The following is a 20,900-nucleotide window of genomic DNA, read 5'->3' on the forward strand; positions in this document are numbered from 1 at the left end:
TCATTTTGACAATCACTGGTGTGACGATTAAAGGGTCAAACGCAATGACAGCGGAAGCGGAACGGCAGCGGCAGCGGAAAAGCCCGATCTGAATAAGCTTACTTGTCGGATTGAAAACTATAGTTAGAACCAAATCGACTTCGGTTAGGCACCTTGATGTCATTTGTGACAACTGTCAAACTTTCCGTTTCCGTTCCGCTTCCGCCCACATTGCGTTTGGGCCTTAAGTTCGAGATAGAATCCAGCTTATGATAGTTCGCAGTTAATTATTTTAATCATTCTATCAATTTTCTGTTCGTGAAATCATGAATTTTGTGCAGGAAAATAGTAACGTATTATACATTTGGAGTGGAACTATTAGTGCCGACGTAGAACAGGAAGTAAACCAACTGAAAACCGTTCCCAATGTCACGGTCAACGTAGAAAATGCTGATCGTGTTCAACTTGGTATGATTTTTCATTGCTTTAGTACCTAGATTGTAATTTCAATGCGTTACAATAATTTTAACGCTGTTCTCTTACAGCGGGTTACGGCCAGTCCCAGTTTGACGTAATTCTAGCGAATGTTGCTTCCGGTAGTGCAGAAGTGGCCTCACATTTGCTCAAGCTGGTGAAGCCAAAGGGAAAGGTAGTCTTCAAAGATGACTCAGCCAATACCGATGTGACCCGTTCCAATTTGCTGCTGTCTGGCTTTATCAACATAGCATCACTGGAGGGCAATGGTTTGTATTGTTATCACCTCACGTAAATCGATGGGTCGCTATCAGTCGATTACATTAAATCGTTTTTTTTTTTCTTCAGTTTTTGTCGCAGAAAAGCCAAACTACGAAATTGGATCGGCGGCAAAGCTTTCGTTGGCAGGAAACAAAGCCAAGGCAGCCGCGGTTTGGAAGCTAGATGTCGATGATGAAGATGAACGCATCGATGCCGACGAGCTTCTGGACGAAGAAGACAAGGTGAAACCATCGGCTGAGTCCTTGAGAGGTACTTGAAACAGCAATCGCAGAGTATTGTTCTATTTGTGATGCGTGTTTTGTATTTCAGTGTGTGGTACGACCGGTAAGCGCAAAGCTTGTAAAGATTGCTCATGTGGTCTTGCCGAGGAACTTGAGTCGGAAACTAAAGGTGCAACCATGCAGAACAGTGAATCAAAATCATCGTGTGGAAGCGTAAGGATTACTCAGTGGGGTTAGTTTTCTAGAGCGAATAATATGATTTTATTTCCAGTGCTACCTGGGAGATGCATTCCGTTGCGCCACATGTCCCTATCTTGGAATGCCTGCGTTCAGACCAGGCGAAAAGATTCAGCTGTCGGATACACAAATGCGGGCTGACGTCTAATTGATTTTCCATGTATTTTGTTATCCGTTTATAAAGAAAGAAGAAGAAAATTCCAATTGAAGTTGGACTATGCCGAGCAATGTACTTGATTTATTTATTTAGATGACAAACCGTTACCTATATAGGCGTATGTCGGTAAGCCGGTGATGCTATGAAGAATGTGGGTGTAGTTAAGTTGGGTTGCGATAGGTTAGGATGATCATAATAAGTAATATGATCAAGCCATCCAATGGTAAAAGGTGAACAGGTAAATTTGGAATTCATAAAGTTTGATATGTCGCACGACGGGTTTTGTTTCTTGTCGAGAATTGGCTTTTTTCCGTAACATTTTTTAGGCCACTAGAACATGCCCGGGAGGGCTTGTGTGACCGTGGATTATCAATAAGGCCATTACCGGCCGAATTTTGTAAAATAATGAAGTTTGATGTGTCGCACTGTGTGGGTGCTCGATACACCTCAGTATAGCATGAGCTTAAGCAAGGCGAACCAGCCCTACAAATAGCTTAATGAGAGTGTGCGTGTGAACTCTACACAGAGTACGTATGAACCATCAGAGCCACCACCATCGCTCTTGGCTTTTCCTTCATCAGCGTCCCCGAGGTAAGACCGTAAGACGTGTTCCGCAGAGCTCTGGCGCTGGGTGATTCCTGGGAGTTAACAATAGAGTTTCACAGGTAGTACCGCACGTAGTGGACATTTGCACAAAAAGATATTTTTTTCTCAATGTCACGGCAAAAATCACTTTTTTAGCCTTTAGTGTTGCAAGCTAATTTATGCTCTAATTAAAGTTTCTAAAATTGTGAAGAACTTTGAGTGTGTTGGTTTATTTGCTTTTAATTCCGTTATAATTGCTTATCTTTTGACAGATACGCGTATTTCGTCTACTACTTGCAGACTTCATCAATGCCAAGTGTACTTGCTTGAGTACTTGGCACTGATGAAGTCTGCACTGCCTATAATCGCATATCAGTCCCATATGGATTTTCGTCAATTTTAAGATAATAACGCTATCCACTATCAATTGGCATCTACTTTCATATTACATGATAAAACTATGGACTTTAATCATGCCAAATGTGAAAACAACAGCAAGTGAGTATGTCCCATCCAGGGCTCTACATTTTCGAAGCTCTAAAATGAACTCGAGTTTTGTTTCTCTCATACAAACGTGGTCAACGTTTCATTTCTATAACGCCTAGCTAGACTATCAGCAAGAAATGATAATGAAAAAGAAGCACGCTTAGAAGGAAACGCTGGCTGTGGTTCTTCTCGTCGTTGCTTTGTTCATCGCATTCAATGTAATAGCGAATTCGTTTATTATCGGGGTTGGAACCAGTTCCAACCCAGTGCGAAACCGAACTTTTTGTCAGTGCGAACCTCAACCTGAGCTAGGTTTTAAAAACAAACGAGCAAACTGACGTTTGTCAGAAAAAAAGCAGACCCAATCCTGATACCCGATCCAGGTTGGAACTGAATAATAAACGAATTCGCTATAAGTAACGTCGATTTTCTAGTTAAAAGAAACCTCATTATGGCTTTCAATCTCCTTTCACGAACACTCTATCACCGCTCTTTCAATTTGTTTAAAATGCGTTATGTCCCGTTTTCGTAAAAATTTTTTAGATAAATATGTGGATGGAAGATAAATTAAACATATTACGTGTAATCTTCAAGTGTTTTCACGTGAGAAATGCTTTAAATATGTAATTTCATTTTCTGTCATATACGTCATGAAACCTCTGTTGATGTGTTTCACCGAAGCTTGAAAGGAAGACCAATGGAACGACGGGAGAAAGAGAGACAAGCGATTGAACATTTGTTTGGGCACGCCGACTGAGGTTCTAGAATGCTGCGAAGCTGTTCAACTTTAACAGAAAAAGAAAGCCAGCAGTCTCCTCGTCGCATCGATTTCGTCGATTGAAGCTGATATTGTGACGCCCTGGTCCCATCAAGCAAAGTAACCGCATATCAGTCCCATCCTGAAATTAAATCGCCCAGAGGCTACGATACAGTTCTGCTGGATGGCCGCCTCATCACTTTGAGGATGCAAAACACGACTCTCTGTAATATCTGCGCCATCGGGGACAGCTGCTCGTGCGGAAAGAGAGAGATTCTTCAACGGCAAGATCGCATATTACCTTCGGCACAACACGTCGTCCTCGCTGGCGATTTTAATTACGTGCTTCGCCCGAGCGACTCCCCGAGTACAAACACAAGTCCGCGCTCCAGGTGACCGTACGGCAGCTGTAGCTTCAAGGCCTGTGGCTGAAGCTATATCCCACCACCTCCGCACATACATAAGTTACGCACAATGCGGCATCCAGGCTCAACCGCATGTATGTAAGCTATAGGCTTTGCGAGCATCGACGATTTTCAAGTCCGGTTGCAGTTTTGGACCCGTCAACGGAGGAATTTCCCCAGCTGGATGGCATGGTGGATCTCATACACGAAGCCAAAAATTAAATCGTTTTCCGCTGGAAGTCAAGCGAAGCATTCGGCATCTTTAACGCTGAATACCAACGTATCCACGCGCAATTGAGGCTCGAGTATGATGGCTACTTTCAAAATCCAGAGATGTTGACGACTATCAACCGCGTGAAAGCGAAAATGCTCACGCTGCAGCGGCGCTTCGCACAAAATTTCATTCGGATTAATGAAACATTCATAGCTGGAGAGAGCATATCTACCTTCCAGTGAGGTGATAGACGACGTAAAAAAAAAACAATCATCACAGAGCTGCAGAACGAGCGAGGTGAGCAAATTCAAGGCTGGAGATCGAACAGCACATGCTTCAAGAACTTGTATGTGGCGGAGTAGACCAGGCAAGTTGGGGAGATGTTTGAAACCGAGAGAGCAGTACCCGAGAACTACGAAGCTAACGTTGCTCTTCTGGCAGAGATCAGCATCAACGAATTGAAAAATACCATCCGAACGTCACAAAAACGAAAATCGCCGGGTATCGATGGTCTACCGGTAGAATTTTACCATCGAACTTTCGACATCATCTATCGAGAGCTCTACTTCGTCACCAATGAAGCTATGACGGATGAGCTAATTCGAAATTTGCCGATGACACTATCGTACCTACTAGTTAAAAAGAGAGGTGGTGATGGAACAGCGAGATCATACCGTCCGATCAGCCTGCTCACCGTCGACTTCAAAATTCTCTCCCGTGTCATGAAGACCCACCTGGAACACATTCTCCGGACACATCGAGTCCTGAGCGACGCGCAAAAATGATCCAAGCCACGCTCTCGCTTAAGCATCGTGTAGCACAACGAACCGCGAGAAAGCAAAAACTACAAGGGACAGCCCTATGGGGTTGTACGCAATGGTGACGTAGGACTACGTGGTCTTACATAATAAATGTTAAAAATGTTAACTGCAGCAGGAGTTTGTGTTTTGTGTAGGAATAGGAATTTCAGCGGAGTTCACTCTGTTTACACTCTTTAGTATGACGCGCTTGACATAGATGGCCCACAGCTACTCACGAAGATCTATTGATTCCGATAAATAGCAGTGCGGCTTCTTCCTCCTTCTATGGATGCTCATGTGGGCTGCAGCTCGCTGCTTGCAGGCAGCCTTTCGTTGTGTACTGTCACGCGGTGATTGAATAAACACCGTTTGGTGAGACCGGATGGAATTCAATTTTGAAATCTGTGTTAGGGAAATCGCTTTTCGCATGCAATCGGTGATAATTGTAATAAGCATAGCAACAGTTGCACATTCGTGCAATTTTCAATAGTGACATTTCGAAAAATATCAATGTCTTAAATTTAAAAGATGCGTTGAAATATTTCTGATAGATTGGTGATAAAATTATTGAATTTGGTCCATTGGCAGCTGAGTTATTAACGTTCAAAATCTTTCATAATTTTGTTACATGTTCCATTTTCGGTTTTCACAAAGTGTACCCCCATATAGAAATCACAGACGTAGTCCTACGTCAAAAGGGAAGATGATCTCTTTCGATCTCGACCACGCGTTCGATCGGGTCTCTCACGAGTTCCTGCATCGTACTCTTCTATCTCTGGGTTTCAACCAGGGTTTCGTCAGCTGACTCTCGGGTCGCTGCTGCGTCTTCGTCACGTCTGCTGGGTAATGGGCGTCTTTCACAGCCGTTCCGTATAGAGCGATCCGTACGGCAGGGAGACCCAATGTCGATGTTGCTTTTCGTGCTTTATCTCCATCTCCTCCTCACACGGGTAGAGCGAGTTTGTGGTGGTGACCTTTGCATTGCATACGCCGACGACATCACGTTGATTGCAACACAAACAATCGACCGTATTTACCAGCTGTTCGACAGTTTTGAGATCGTGGCCGGTACAAAATTAAATCGACAAAAAACAGTAGCTATAGATGTTGGATTCGTCAATGGAATCCCACTTGTAATACCAGGACTGCAGACGAAGGAAAATGTGAAGGTTCTGGGTGTTATTTTCACCAACTCAGTGCGGCTGATGGTGAAGCAAAACTGGGATACTTCAGTAGCCAGAATAACGCAACTTATATGGTTGCATAACATGCGCTACCTTACCCTGCAACAGAAGGTGATTTTGTTAAACACCTTTATTACAGCGAAGGTGTGGTATCTTTCATCTGTAATTCCACCACAGTGTGTTCACACGGCGAAACTGAAAGCGACGATGGGAACATTCCTGTTTCGTGGGCTGCCCGCACGAATTCCAATGCAGCAATTGGCACGTAGCAGAGATAAAGGTGGACTAAAGCTACAATTGCCGGCGATCAAATGCAAAGCGCTTCTCATCAACCGTCACCTGCAGGAGATCGATTTCATTCCTTTCTCTCCCAAAATATTCCTCCCCCTGCCGATCTTCCTTGTTTCAAACTGCTTTCTCAGCAGACTCCTTTGCTTCCACCTAAAATCCAACAAAATCTCACCAGCGATCAAATGTATTGCCACTATCTTGTGCAAACCGAACTGCCAAGGGTGGAACGGAACCAGCCAGGTCAAAATTGAAACAAAAAAAAAATCTGGACAAATATTTCGTCCAGAGGATTATCGTCGTGCCAACGCAGCGATCTCTACACGTTAATCAACGAGAAGACGGAGCACCGCAGACTAATGAACATTATCGGACGTGCAAATGATTCGAATTGTCAGCACTGCATGGTGTCTATTGAAACGCTACAGCACAAGTTCTGCGAGTGCCCTCGTATAGCTGCAGCATGGATGCACGTACAACGAAGGATAATGACGACTCTTGGCGGGTGGCAACGGCTTTCCTTCGCCGAATTGATACGACCAATCTTTGGCAACATTGCAGCAACCAGAAGAAATTAAGTTCTTAAATTGTTTATAGAATACATCAAGTATATTAATGCAAATATTAATAATTGTAGGTGAACTAGAATTCCTTCTGAATTTAGAAGAATAATATTTTTTACATTGAATGTGATATCTATTTACTAGCTAAAAATAAACTATATTTTACAAAAAAAAAGGTGGTAGACGAAATACGCGTATCTGAGATAAGCAATTCTAGATAGAGCTGGAATTAGGGCGTAACAGCTTTTGTAAACAATGACTTCTATCGATGATTTCTAGGAACTCAAGGCACGCCCACGCAGACCAACACAACCGTCGGATAGGGGAAGTCTTTCCCTACCTGATGAGGATGTTGGTTTGCGTGAGAGAGCCTTGAATTTCTAGAAATCATCGATAGAAGTCATTGTTTACAAAAGCTGTTACGCCCTAATTCCAGCTCTATCTAGAATTATAACGGAATTAAAAGGAAATAAACCAACACACTCAAAGCTCTTCATAAAGGGATTCCGTTAAGAGGTTTGACAAATTTAAAAGACTTATAAAATTATTCAAACCCTATTAATGCGTTCAATGGGGCTTAGTTTTTGGTCACCAAAATTCACAAGCGTTTTTCTCGATGTGGTGATTGTAGAATTACGCCCTTCTTAAATGTTAGTCTAGAAATGTTAATAAAAGGATGTCATCCACGACCAAACACCTAGTAATTGTACATCGAACTTTATGATCTACATGAGATAATAAATGATTCTGGCTTTATTCTCCGCTTGATTTTCCGCAGGTAATTCGTAATGCATCAAAAATTCTTCCACAATGTGCTCTCACGCAAATAATTTTCAACTTGACCGCTTTGTTTTTTTTTTTGTAACTTGTTGAAAAAATGTTATCCGTTTTCTCTGTGTTTCTACTGTCATATGCTCCTCCTTATATCCTCCGCAAGTGATTCATGTATTCCAAGTTTAAATTTCACACAAACAAACATTCAAACACGCATACAGTTTTGTTACTTCTTTTTCATCTTGTAAATGTTTGTTATTCGTAGGAGAAACAAAAAAATCTTAGCTCATAATCGCACTGCTTCTTCTACTAATTTTATATATTCATAGAATTGTTTGCTTCCTTCCGCATGTGCTGACCAAATCTCTACAAACGTTTACACGATTTACTCGCTACTAGTATTCAATTCTAACCTCGTTATAAGTTATTAGTGCTGCTTGTTCCTCATTTTCTCACGTCTCTGTCGATTCACGTGTTGTAAGTGTTTTTTTACTAATAAACTTTATAATCTACGTTCAGCATAAAATCCGTACCATGACAACTCGATCCGCAGTACCTTTTTAATCTCGCCTTCAGCCTCCTCTGATATCAATCCGTTCAGCAAACTTTAAATCGAAACAAAATGGATGCAAAAATAGTATATTAACTCCCCCGTTTCTGCGCGCGCTCTCACACGCTCTCGCACGATCGCCTAGCATATATCTCTTCTAATTACCGCCGGCTACTACATAGCTGCTAGCCTAATCACGCTCTTATCGTTAAAAAAAAAAACTGAGTAAGGGGTAGTTGTAATCGCAAAAATAATATTGTGAATAATAATAAACAACAGATTTCGTACATACCAACACGCATCAATCCGGAAAGTAATAATTATTAAATTGTTTGCATCTTATAAATAAGTGTAGTAGTAAAATGTAATGCAAATGGGATTCCATTTTGTTCCTGCATGTAAAATTTAAACCTCACGCAAACTGGTTTTGCTGCAACCGTGTATTTTGTTAATAATGATCATCGACACAAACCGACCAACACTTTTGAACAACTCTATTTTTCATCAACTGATTCACACCGTTCCACCTTTCTATCTACTGCTGTGGCTGTGTTAATTATCTGCATTGTGCTGGTTATGTTTTTGGCTTGTTTCATTTTCTGTATAGTGGATCTATTGTGTTTTGTAGTGTATGGTGAATGTGTGTGTGTATATAGTTCTACTCATTTACAAAAAGTGAATCATTACTTTGAACTTATTCCATTTTTATTGTTGTTGCCAAATGAAACTAAAATTATAAATTCTTTCCAGGGAAAGAAAACGCATAATCCAAAATTTGAACCGCTCCACACCGTTGATCTATTCACTTTTTTTTTATGTCCCACAAACAAGTAGTTCATTGATTTCACATCACAACTTTCATTATATCCGTTCATCATCATTTTACTCGTCCTGCATCTCTTCCGGTAGCTCGTGCGGATTTATCATACCAGGCACCGTCATCAGAATTCGCCTCTTCTCCTCTTGCGCTTTCTTTAGTTCCGTCTCACGCTCCTCCAGATAGAGGTCGGAGTCGTCGTCGCCCGTTACCTCCTGATTCGATTAATACAAAAATAACATTAAGAAAGATCCAAATAATTCCCAAACCTGACCATCGTACCTTAATCTGGATCAAAAAGTCTCGTAAATGCTCCTTAAATGCGTGGACATCCTGATCGAGATTGAACAAACCGGTGACGAAGATCTTGATCTGGTTGTCGGTCAGGTGACTGAAGGCGGATTTGAGCAGCGTCGCCACGTACTCCTGGATGTTGAGCACATTGTCCGGCGATGGTCCCAAGCTGACCGTGATCCGACCGGCCTCAACAAGCGAGAACATGTACGCCAGGATGGTTGCGTGGTTTTGCAGGCTGGCCGTATGCGAGGTGTCCGTCACTACCGAGAAGATTTGCATCAAGATGTCCGTGAAGTAGGTCTGGTAGAAACTCTGCGCCGCCTGCGGGTGCTGCTCGAGATTTTGCAACATCTGGCAATGGGGGATTGAAGAGGGAAAAACGAGAATTGTTAGCACCGGACTCCACGGGTGACCGCTTTGCGAAACTTAATCCGAGCACACGCACACGCAAATTTAGTACACTTGTTTTCTAAGGATTGCCAAACATACGGGGATATATTCTATGGGCACATAAAAATGTGTTGTGCTGTTCGCCTGCGGATTTCGCTTACTAAGGGGTTCGCTAAAATCAGTGAGCTATACGTTAATAAGCGAAATCGTAACAACCCATGATTCGCTGTTTCTTTGTAAGTTTATTAAGTAGTTCACAAATTAACTTTTTTTTTCTGACGTTTTTAGACGTTAATAGAAACTTCTCACCAATGAAGTAATGATCTTCTAGTAAATTTTGCATATAATTTTATTAATATTTTATTTTATTTTTATTTTTGTTACAGTCAATTAGCATTAGCATACGATACAAGAGATTTAATATTACTTGCTCGTTTTTGCGTAAAATAATCAATATTTATTTTACTTGTAATTACCTTTGAAAGTATTTTTGCAAGTTTTTTTTTGTTATCTGAAAATTTTCCCAGTTTGGTTAGAAATTTCGAAGCTAACACATGTACACAGGCCTAATACAAAGATAGGCAGAAAAAGTTATCATGAAGAATGGTTGCATGCAGGGTTGCTTCCACTCACTTGCTATAGATGAGTGATTTCCGGAGTTTTGAATTCGTTAGATGTTGTAATGGAGGTTTGTGTTGTTGGATGCGGGAGGAGTTGGAGGGCGGGTGTTTGACGCATAGAGCCTGTCAATTTCGCTTTCAGAGTGTCGCAGTCAGCGGTTTTATGATTTGTGAGCGCTTGCGATTCGTAGACTGCAAGTGGATTTGGCGGGTTTTGTGTGTCGGACGCTTGCTTTTTGGCCTCTTCTTATGTCTAACATGTGCAGAGTATCATTATAGCGTCTGGTTGCGTGAAATATATTTGTGAGAATATCTTTTTGAGATTTAAGTATGACCCTAGAGGGATCGTTTTTGCTTACTGAGTATGTTCTTTCGATAGCCGGCTATCGAGAGATTAAATAAACAATACATACTTTTGGTTGCATCGCCAACTTGAGGTGAAACCTAACCGAATACCCTACCCAACCCTCCAACTCCGTAGCATAAATGAGAGTGTCGCTAAGTCGGTGGCCTCTAGTTATGGTTAATATGGGCGTGGCCGGGAATAGCGACAGTCAGGCTTATGTTACTCTTGTTTAGATTGGAACCAATGTTTACTATAGTCGCTATATTCATAGTCTGGCGGATAGAACCTCGGGAACCAATTGAGCTGTCAAGTAGCGGAACCAATCGAGCAAATCACGACCAACAACAAAAAAGAGCACATCAGCTATTACGAACAAAATTTCGAAAACCGTTTTCTCGTGACTCAAGGCTCGCTTACACAAACTAACACCATCTTTAGGTTGTGGAAAGTTTCGCCTATTTTATTTTTTATTTTTTTTTTATCCTATCCGATGATGCTGGTAATTTACCTTCGATTGGCGAGGAAAGAATATTCAACGTTTTGTTTATAAAAGTTGATAGTACCTTTTCAACTGTTGGTCTACAATATATTAAATTGGTTCCGCTTTTTGATAGATAGAAATTCTATCCGCCAGACTATGAATATAGCGACTATAATGTTTACTCCCCAGCATTATTCCTGAAAGTAGTCTAACTGAGAATTTCAGAAGGGACGTGAGTGTCGCTAGTATCCACTCTACGAAGTATATCATAACAATGCTAACTCACACCAAATTTTGGAATCGAGTTCCAGCAAAACAAATTGCTGAATGGCTTCCAGCAAAGCTATATCTTGCTGCATGTTCAGTAATTTGAGATATTTTGCTGGATGCTCAGTAACTTGTATGAAACGTCAAAATCATCACCGTTCACTCTCCCGTGTGTTCTGTTTTTCTATTGAAGAGAGAAATTAATGATGAATTACAGGTAAAATATAATTAGAATATTCGCAAATATATACACGAAACGAAAATCAATTATTTTATCCATGTGTTTCACTTATACATTTTTGCCAAAACATCAGCCTTATACATTCCATAAGACAAACCACATAGGTCCTATATAAGAATACATAAAAAGTATGTGTGACCGCGTATACATTTCATACATATGGATTACACCGATTCTCTGTATATCTGTAGCTGCAAAGATTGCCGGGTTGAACATCAAATCATTTGTAAACAATGGTTCAAGCCGTCGATTTCTCGCAAATAAAAGCTCACTTATGAAAATTAATTACACCAATAGGTATAGGAATGATTCCTCTACCAGCTATCATTGTTAATTAGGAGGAGTGAGCTTTTATTTGCGAGAAATCGACGGCTAAAGCCATTGTTTACAAAAGCAATTACGCCCCTTTGAAATGTTGGCATTGAAATGAGTTTAAAAACAGTCGATAAATCCAACGAAATTATGAATCACTTTGAAATTAATTCAAAAAATTCTGAAAGCGGAATTGCAGGTTTTATCAGTCAAACACATACTTTACACCCTCTTCTTGTTACTTACAAGTACAACATATCATTATAACATCTAATGATTGCATAATTCCGAAAAATATTTTTTTATAGTAAGTGAGTGGAAGCAACCCTGGTTCCACCGGAAGTGTACATGCAGCAAACGGGTCAATAATTAAAATGTACGATAAGCGATAGGTCTCAACCGATTTGGGACTACTTTGACTATCGTCGACGGGAGGTTTTATCGATGCATCCGTTCACAGCGTTCCCAGAATTTAAGGAACCCTATCGACAATGATCAAACCTACAGTGCAACACAAAGTTACTCATCACATAAAGACGAAAGGGCCGCCGGTAGCAAACAAATTTCGTCGAATGGCTCCGGATAAGCTGAGTGATGCAAAGAAAGAGTTCCAAGTAATGGGCAAGTCTACTTCACTGCGTTCCGAAATAAAAACTGGTGAATTAAAATGTGTAGGAGATTATCGAGCGCTAAATAAAGTGACTGCCGTTCCTCATATTCATGACTTGCTTAACGCCTTCCAGGGAAAATGTACACACTTAAAAATTATCGCCGACTTCGGTAATTTTTATCGAAATCTGAACAGCTGAACTGTTCGGTAAAATTTATGCAGTTCAATGCTATTGCTTTCCAGCTACTTTGAAACTGAATCTTCACTAAAATGACCAGATTTGATCATTTAAACAAGGTTGAACATGTTTTTAAACTATTTTCAAATTCATTAGCTTATAAAATGAAGGTCAAAGTTTTACCGAACGTTCAGCTGTTTTGATTTCGGTAAAATTTACCGAACACGAAAACAAAATCTCAAAGTGTATATTCACAACCTTGGATTTGAAAAGAGCCTACCATCAAATACCTCTGGAGGAGGAAGATATACACAAGACCAGGCATCATTTACATTCATTTTGTGCATTCACTTACATTCATATGCCTCTAACTTTTTATTGATTTTCAGTGAGTGAAATTTGCATTTACTGAAACTTGTTATAGATTTTCAGTGAGTGAAATTTGCATTTACTGAAAAACAATGGTGATTCTGTTCATTCTGATTCATCATGCATAAGAGATACAGATATGAGTTATTGACAAAAGTTGTAGCTAATATTAAAGCCTACAAAAGCTTCATACATAATTTTACGGAGTTATATTAATGAAAAAAGTAAGAGGTCGTATCCAAGACACGACCGTAGATTTGACGTAGGATTACGAAAGGTAGCTGTGATGTCACAGTAAAAGTATAGGGTAAACGCTCCCATAGTTGCGGTACATTAGAAGCGTTAGGCTCATATAGCTGTGTATTGAGTCTCCATGCACAACTATAGGAACCTAACACTTCTAACGTACCGCAACTATAGGAGCATTTCCCCTAGTATATATTAAATTGATTTCTTAACTCGTTATCAGAGAAAAAGATTAATAGGTTGAAATTCGGATGCAATTTGAGAATTCTGTTTGTGAGGTGCTCCATGTAGTACAAGCCAATCCTAAACGGTATGTCTTGGATACAAGCTCTTACTCTTTAGTTAACTCTTTTATCAGTCATTTGTGGTCCTGATGGGTTGGAAGCCAGTTTAGAACAATGCTGTAGCAAAACACATCAATCACAGATTCACGACTAGCAACTAAATCCGATCAGCAGTTGAGTGCAGCCTTGATAGCTAGCTGCTTGCGGGGAGCCTTTCGTTGTGTACTGGAGAACACCAACACTCACCACACGCGGTGATTGAATGAACAGCGTTTGTTGAAACCGGATGGAATTCAATTTTGAAATCTGTGTTAGGGAAAGCGCTTTTCGCAGGCAATCGGTGACCATTTTATGATCATAGCAACACTTGCACATTTGTACAATTTTCAATAGTGACATTTTGAAAAATGATAAATCCTTCCTGATGAATGTGGCCGTCTTAGTGGAATACCTGTATAAAGAGAGAGAGAAGGATTAGTAATTCCTATTTAATTCCACTACCTTATTTGCTTATCCTTGACAGATACGCGTATTTCGTCTACAATGTGCAGACTTCTTCAGTATCTTTACTAATACTCGATTATTAGTATTCGAGTATTAGTACAAAACACTGAAGAAGTCTGCACATTGTAGACGAAATACGCGTAGGTATCTGTCAAGGATAAGCAAATAAGGTAGTGGAATTAAAAGGAAATTACTGATCCTGCTCCTCCCTCTTTAGATAAATCCTTAATTTTAACAGATTCGCAGAAAAATTTCCTATCGATTTGCATATTCAGAATTAAAATCCATCATCTCTGAATCAAAATCAGACCACTTTCATGCCGCGACCGATTTTGGATTCTGAAATTGCACTGCCAATGTTGTCTTAAAAATATATGGTAGGGGAAATGGATGTAATGTCAGCCTAAATGCCCCTAATTTGGGACCATACATAAATTCAGCAATCGACTAAATTTTCAAAAGGACCGTTTTGTCGTGATGGTTGAGTAATGCTGAGCTATTAGGGTGTTCAACACCGATGAGGCTGGCGAGCTGTAAGCTGTTTGAAACGAGGGTGACGCGCTTGGCATAGATATCCCACAGCGACTCACGAAGATGGATCCCGATCAGTAGCAGTGAGGCTTCTTCCTCGTTCTTCGGTACGTGCTGTACGTGCTATTACCATAGAGGTAAATCTAAGACTAGTAGGTCCCGAAGAAACGTGCTCAACTTTTTGGCTCAGAAAATTCACGAACCCCTAATTTTATCTGTCAAACTTTCATAGCGAATCAAAACAAACATTGTGTAGTACTAGAATTTTGACTAGAATGGGTTACGTTAATCGATTTGCTTGGGACCAATAGGTTAGTCAAGTAGTGAGCCCATTTAAAATCGTTAGTTTCCACCGGTTGCTGTACCGTATTCAGTAGTTTGTTGCAAAAGCTACCGAACATCAGTAATTGTATTTTAAATAACTGAATGTTTGGTAGTTTTTGTGAAGTGCGTATGTTGTTCCATCCATAATAGAAATACTAGAAGGAGAGATGAGCGGAGAGAATGTTTTGAGCCAAATGAACTGTCAAAATCTGAGCCAAACGAACATTCCCATTAGATTTTTTCCGATGATTTCTTATTCTTACTAGATTAAATTTGAGAGTAATGCAATCGAACAGAAATTCAATCACCCTTATGTTTCGTGTGCTTCTAAAATTCAACTAGTTTTTGGAATCAAAAGCAATATTCTAGCTCTATTGATTAATTGATCTTAGTTGGTTAATTAATGGCACCAAAAAATGTGCAAAATATTGCGATGCAATCAATTATTAATTCACACGTAAATCGAATCAAAAGTAAAAGTCATGTGAAATGCTAAGTTTTAGCAAGGGCAAGATAATTTGGATACAAATCCCTGCTACCGAATTGTATATAAAAAAATATATTATTCCCTCTGAGTATTTCTAATCCATAAGAGCCCATAGAAGGAAAAAAATGTTTTCAACAGCATTTTTCTCAGCTTACTGTTTCACCGTATGGGACAACTATGCTGAAAAGGGCAGCATAGTATGCACATCTAAGATTTTAACCAAATTCATTCATACATAACACTTGAATGTTTCTTAAAATGAGATCATTTATCGCTAGTTTGCTAGAAACAGCACAAAGTAGAACTAGTCGTAGGGGGAAAATTGGGTTGTTTAACGGTATGTGGGTTTTCATGCCATATGATTCAGATTAGCACAAAAAATAAAAAATCATAAACATTTCTATTTTTGTTATTGTATAAACGTCAAAAACGGTGTTTTCTTCTTTTGAGTGCCTGGTCAATATTCAAGACTCCATTCTATCGAAAAACTACACTGGTCACCCAACCTCTTAAATAGCGACAACCTACACCCAACACCAACTATAGAGTCTGTGTTTGTTTACCAGTTTTTTGCTTGTTTCTGTTTGTTTATGCTTCTCGGTTTTCATTCGTCTAGTTGGTAAAAGCTAAAACGGTAGAAAAATGCGTTGCGCGGTGTCCGGATGCCCCGTGAACTCATTAAATTCATTGAATGTTCACCTTTTCGAGTTCCCCAAACAAGAAGACCTGAAAGAATTGTGGTTCCAGCGTGTCAACATCATGAAGTCAGATGCAGTTCTTGGCAAAAGGAAGCGCTTATTCATTTGTCAGCGGCATTTCAATGTAAGTGAATATAATTGATTTAAATGCGAGTGCAAATAAATGTATTTTCTATGCATTTATTTACCATTTCAGCCTTCTGACTACAAAATAGTACCAGTAAAATCACCTAAGTTCAATGTGCGGTACCAGTTGGACAAAAATATTGTTCCTCATAAGAATCTTCCGTTTGTACAAGGTAAAAAATGTAATTAAATAACGTATTGTTAGTTTTCAAAGATTTTCTGTTTCAGATGCTGAAAGGTACAGCTTTTTGATTCCAAAATCAGACCCATTGGCTCGTCCTTTGGAAATCAAGCACAGCGACTCTCATCGAGTGAACATTGAACCCGAGAAAAGCAAGCAGTGTTCTCCAAAGAAATTTATCCAAACCGTGGATCAAAATACTCCGACTGGTTCTTTCAGCACTCCTGCATCAGAAAGTTCAGGTACTTAGCTACTAGGGCATTGTATAAGTTTATGAGCACCAGTTGGCAGAGGAAAGATTCCCTTACTTGATCGTGGTGTTAGTTTGCATGGGTGAGCTAGTAGTTAAGACAAATCGTCGATTGAAGTGATTGTTTGCAAAATCAAATACGTCGATTTGAAAAGTGACGCTTGTCTAATAATTTATTGCTGACATACTACGATCAATCCAATAGTTCGATGGTTACTACACCAACATCAATATATCATATAGTTAGTTACTAGGGCATTACGGGACATTGATTGGTTTTGATCGGAGCAGGTAAACAGGTGATTGAACTTGTTGATTAAAAATGCATATAATAGCTAGCTATTTCTTGTCTTTTTTTTGTTTCTTAATTTGAAAGGTTTTCAGCCTAAAGGCTGGTTTGTCTCTGATAGTTTTACTTGTTAGCAAGGAATAGTAATTCATCATTCTGGTTCTAAAATTTCCAAGCAATAACACATTTTTATATTTCCATACACTTTCAGACATTATATCATCAGCAGGCAGCGAGTACTTTCCCAGCAATCGGAGCGAGAGAGAGTTTGCACATGAACAATGCCTAACGGAGGATAAATTAAAGAATTTAAATTTTGTGTACAATTTAATGAAAGATAAAAGTATGCAATATTTAGGAATCCCATCAAATGGAACCCATATATTGCAATCTTTACAAGAAACCACTAATGTTAGTGAGAGGGATATAATGATTGTACTAAGGAAAATAAGATTAAATGAAACATTTGAATTGTTATCGGACTGTTTTGGTCTATCTCGTTCGCGAATTTCACAAATATTCGATGAAAATGTGTCAAAAATAGCTGGAGAATTTAAAGAGCTGATTTTTTGGCCTGATGCAAAAGCAATTAAAAAATTCTTGCCAGTCGCATTCCTGACAGAATATAGTGCAGTTCAAAGTATAATTGACTGTTTTGAAACACAAATTCAGAAACCTACCGACCCAGTTGTGCAGTCAATTACATATTCACAGTATAAATCGTGTAATACAATAAAGTACTTGGTATCATGTACCCCATGTGGTCACATCAACTTTATATCAAAAGGATTTCCAGGACGTGCGAGTGACCAAAAAATTGTTCGGAATTCTGGATTTTTGAATAATATTCATCAAAATGTAGGAGTTTTGGCCGATCGCGGCTTCAAAAATATTGCTGTAGAAGTTGCTCAAAAGGGTGGATTTTTGATACGTCCACCAAGTGTTACAAAAGATGAAGCCTTATCCAAAGAGGATGCTTTGAAAGCAAAAGAGATAGCTTGTGTCAGGATACACGTGGAACGGCTTATTCGAAGGTTCAGGGAGTTCAGGATGTGCGCACCTCATGCGGAACTGCCGTCATACTTTTTACACAACCTAGATTTTATCGTTATAATTGTAGCTGGATTAGTGAACTTGCAAGGGTCACTTATTAAGTAAGTTCAATGTACGTAAAATCTTAAAGCAATTGTTGGTTAATGTAGAACAAATAAATAAAAATGTTGTTAAGTTTTTAATTTGGTTTTGATTGTCCGCTTCCTACAAGAAACAACACAACTACTTCCAAACCATGGCCCAGAAGGAGGAAGGAAGATAGCTAGGTAGGAACAGACAAAAAGACAAAGAGAGAAGCTTTCTGGAAGAACCTAAATATTTAGGTTAAACATGGGGGTCAAATAAATGTCCCAGGCTGAACACTGAGTGGTTAAAACAAATGGAACAAACGATTATCTTCAGCTTTTTTATCTCATTCAGTCTGAAGCTGACCAAATCACTCATATCAATACCAACCCCTCCTTCCCTTCCCCCAGTAGCCATTAGAGTAAGCCAAAGTCCGGTCGGTTAAGGGTTAGATAATTTATTTGGGATACATGTTAGAATGCTTTAATCTAACTGACAACAAATTAAAACTGAATCACTTAGGTTTTCAAAAAGATGTAAACAGTTTGTTAAAAATATTAGTCTTCCAAAACTTGTAGCTGTCTGTCATTTTCTGTTGTATATAATCGACATCTAGATTTATTTCATAGAACTCTACAAATTTGAGAGGGTTTCGACTTTTTTCAAATTCCGGTAGAACTAATACTAAAACACCTTTTTTGCGGTTTGACATAATCATCTGAAGATGGATTTGAGATTTTACTTTCTCTTGTAAATTTCCGTTCACATCAACATAATATTTAACATTATCGCTTTTCGATGGACACTTGATTTCAAAAACTGTTGAACTGTTGATCGCATCTGGGGATGCACCAAATACGGGATAATCAGGACTCAGAAATAGTCCGCATCTGCGAACGTTTTGATATCGCATCCTAATTGCTTTTACTGCTTTGTCCTCTAATCGTAACCCTCGTTTCATCGCCTCACTAGTAAAACTTGTTTGTCCTAGCACGGACCTTACGAGAGAACCATCGCCAGTTTTACACCTCGACAGCTCAAAAATTTTTGAAGCTGTTATTCGCCCATATTTTAGCAGCTTCCACTGGGAACAATCTTGCCCTGTAGTGATAGTTTCAATTTTTTTACATACACTATCCATCATCGTACGTTTGCAGAACTGAATAAAACGTTTCGAGCTCTGTTTTGCTTCGGAACTTTCTTTGAAGTCTATCAAAAGACAATGCAAAGCATATCCTTCTACCTTCGGAAACGCTTGATGATACTTCAATGCACTAATAGTAGCACTTGACGGACATTTGCTAAGCAATGTTTGAAGAAACCTTCCACTTCCATTAATTACTTCATTCGAATTGGAAACTCCGGAATCACGATGCTTGGCAAGATCAAACTTGTCTATGTTTTCTTCTACTTTCGACAGATTCGGCACTTTCCAGAGACATATTGAATCAGTAGGAGAAGGCTGGCTGTATTTTTCATACAGATAGAATAAAAACGCTACGGCATGTTTACAACCCCCTGCGGCTGCCTTACACCCCTGTGCGTCACTTTCACAAAAGATATCAACAACTTTTTCATCGGCTGTATTTATTATCGCAACCACGGAATACTGCCTAGCAGTAATCTTGTGCTCCGGCACAATTTTCGCTTTTACCGTGCATAGATTCCCGTCAATTTTTAACTGAACCCGTCCAATAGAAGACTTCAAATAATCGGGGTTGGATGACCTGAAAACAAACCAATAAATTTGCTGAACGAGATGATATGAAACTCGGCTTACCTTTCGATTTTTCCTCGTTTATTAGCGTCACGGAATTTTTCATTAGTGGTCAGAAAATATTGCACCATGAAGAAATCCACCTTCGGGAGCGTGTTTGCATCCGCTTTGGAAAATCCTGGCTCCATTTTTAGGATTAAACACTGATTAAAACTCTTGAAACTTTTATATCAAAAAAGAATGAAGATGAAGACAGCTGATGTTGTTGTTACGAGCTTGGCGAAAAAAATTTACATTTGACGTCTCGTATGTGGTAAAGTGGTGTCCCTACTGAAATTTTGATCTGCTATCTAACGTGTATTGTGCCCTGTTTTACACCGTAAGTCGCAAGCGTCATGATATAAAAGCTAATGTCATTTAATGAACGTTTTAAAAAAAGGTTTTTGCGATTTCTTAGCTGTAGCTTATTTAAATGTAAAAAATAAAGTATTAACGTGTTTCTAAGAGTCTTCCACATAGTTAAACGTGTTAAAAGCTGAAATTGTTGATGCATTAAACAACCCAATTGAGCAAGTTCCACAATCATCGCATGGAAACAACTTTTATAACGGCATTAAAAACAAGTGATTCAAGTGAAACTACGTACGCGTATTTCCGATACATACACATTATTTTTATATCGCTAGAAATCAGCAAAATTTTGCTGGATTTTGCCGAGCTGTAAAACCAGCAATTCTTACAGCAAAATATTTTTGCTGAACGACCAGCAAATTGACCCTACATAAAAGTGACAGCTGTTTACTGGAAATTCAGCAACACGTACTGGATATCCAGCAAATTAGAGTGCCAATGATATTGCTGAAAGACCAGTTATTTGATACAAAACAATTGAATTGGAATTGGTTTTCAAACTGATATAAAACTCATACACATTTCACATATCAATCACATTGATTATTCACTCAGAGTGAGCGCTCACGAGTCGTAAAATCGCTGATTGTGACGCACTGAAAGCAATATTGACAGATTTTATTTGTCAAACATATACTTCATGACCTCTTCTTGTAACTTATAAGCACTAATTAGTATTATACTATTTCATGATTTCATAATTCCGAAAAACATTTGTTTATAGCAAGTGAGTGGAAGTAACCCTGGGTGGAACCAGTATATTTCGTCATTCGGCTTGATATCGACTTCTTGAAGTACCTCTCGATGATTTGATGTGGCGTATTTCACAATTTGGCCTTGCAGCTCAGTA

General features: G+C 39.2%; 3 protein-coding genes across 5 annotated transcripts in view; 1 reads left to right on the plus strand and 2 right to left on the minus strand.

Annotated features, from left to right (window-relative positions):
• Positions 1-253: 253 nt before the first annotated feature.
• On the plus strand, positions 254-1,398 carry CIAPIN1 (cytokine induced apoptosis inhibitor 1). The gene is made up of 5 exons (XM_065232856.1): positions 254-447; positions 525-722; positions 802-984; positions 1,045-1,169; positions 1,228-1,398. Exons 1-5 carry the CDS (start codon positions 306-308, stop codon positions 1,339-1,341), a joined length of 762 nt encoding a protein of 253 aa, XP_065088928.1. The 5' UTR covers positions 254-305; the 3' UTR covers positions 1,342-1,398.
• Positions 1,399-7,348: 5,950 nt separating this feature from the next.
• emb (exportin-1 emb) overlaps positions 7,349-20,900 on the minus strand; it is a 42,316-nt gene continuing 28,764 nt past the window's right edge. For 2 of the 3 annotated variants that reach the window (XM_065232888.1, XM_065232887.1), the window contains 2 exons: positions 9,055-9,420; positions 7,349-8,987 (listed from right to left, as the gene is read on the minus strand). In XM_065232888.1, the coding sequence (XP_065088960.1) occupies positions 8,838-8,987; positions 9,055-9,420 (516 nt within the window). In that variant the 3' untranslated portion in view covers positions 7,349-8,837. Of the gene's footprint in view, positions 8,988-9,054; positions 9,421-20,900 lie in introns of those variants that run through there. The other variant, XR_010518415.1, reaches the window with a different exon arrangement.
• Positions 18,395-19,865, minus strand: LOC135710367 (uncharacterized). Its single transcript, XM_065232923.1, has 2 exons — positions 19,703-19,865; positions 18,395-19,649 (listed from the first exon to the last, which is right to left on the minus strand). The coding sequence occupies exons 1-2, from the start codon at positions 19,825-19,827 to the stop codon at positions 18,449-18,451; spliced, it is 1,326 nt and encodes a 441-aa protein (XP_065088995.1). The 5' UTR covers positions 19,828-19,865; the 3' UTR covers positions 18,395-18,448.

This window comes from Ochlerotatus camptorhynchus, unplaced genomic scaffold (genome assembly GCF_037179485.1).
Source record: "Ochlerotatus camptorhynchus isolate MF236.1 unplaced genomic scaffold, CSIRO-AGI_Acam_v1.1 ptg000379l, whole genome shotgun sequence".
Taxonomy (NCBI): domain Eukaryota; kingdom Metazoa; phylum Arthropoda; class Insecta; order Diptera; family Culicidae; genus Ochlerotatus; species Ochlerotatus camptorhynchus.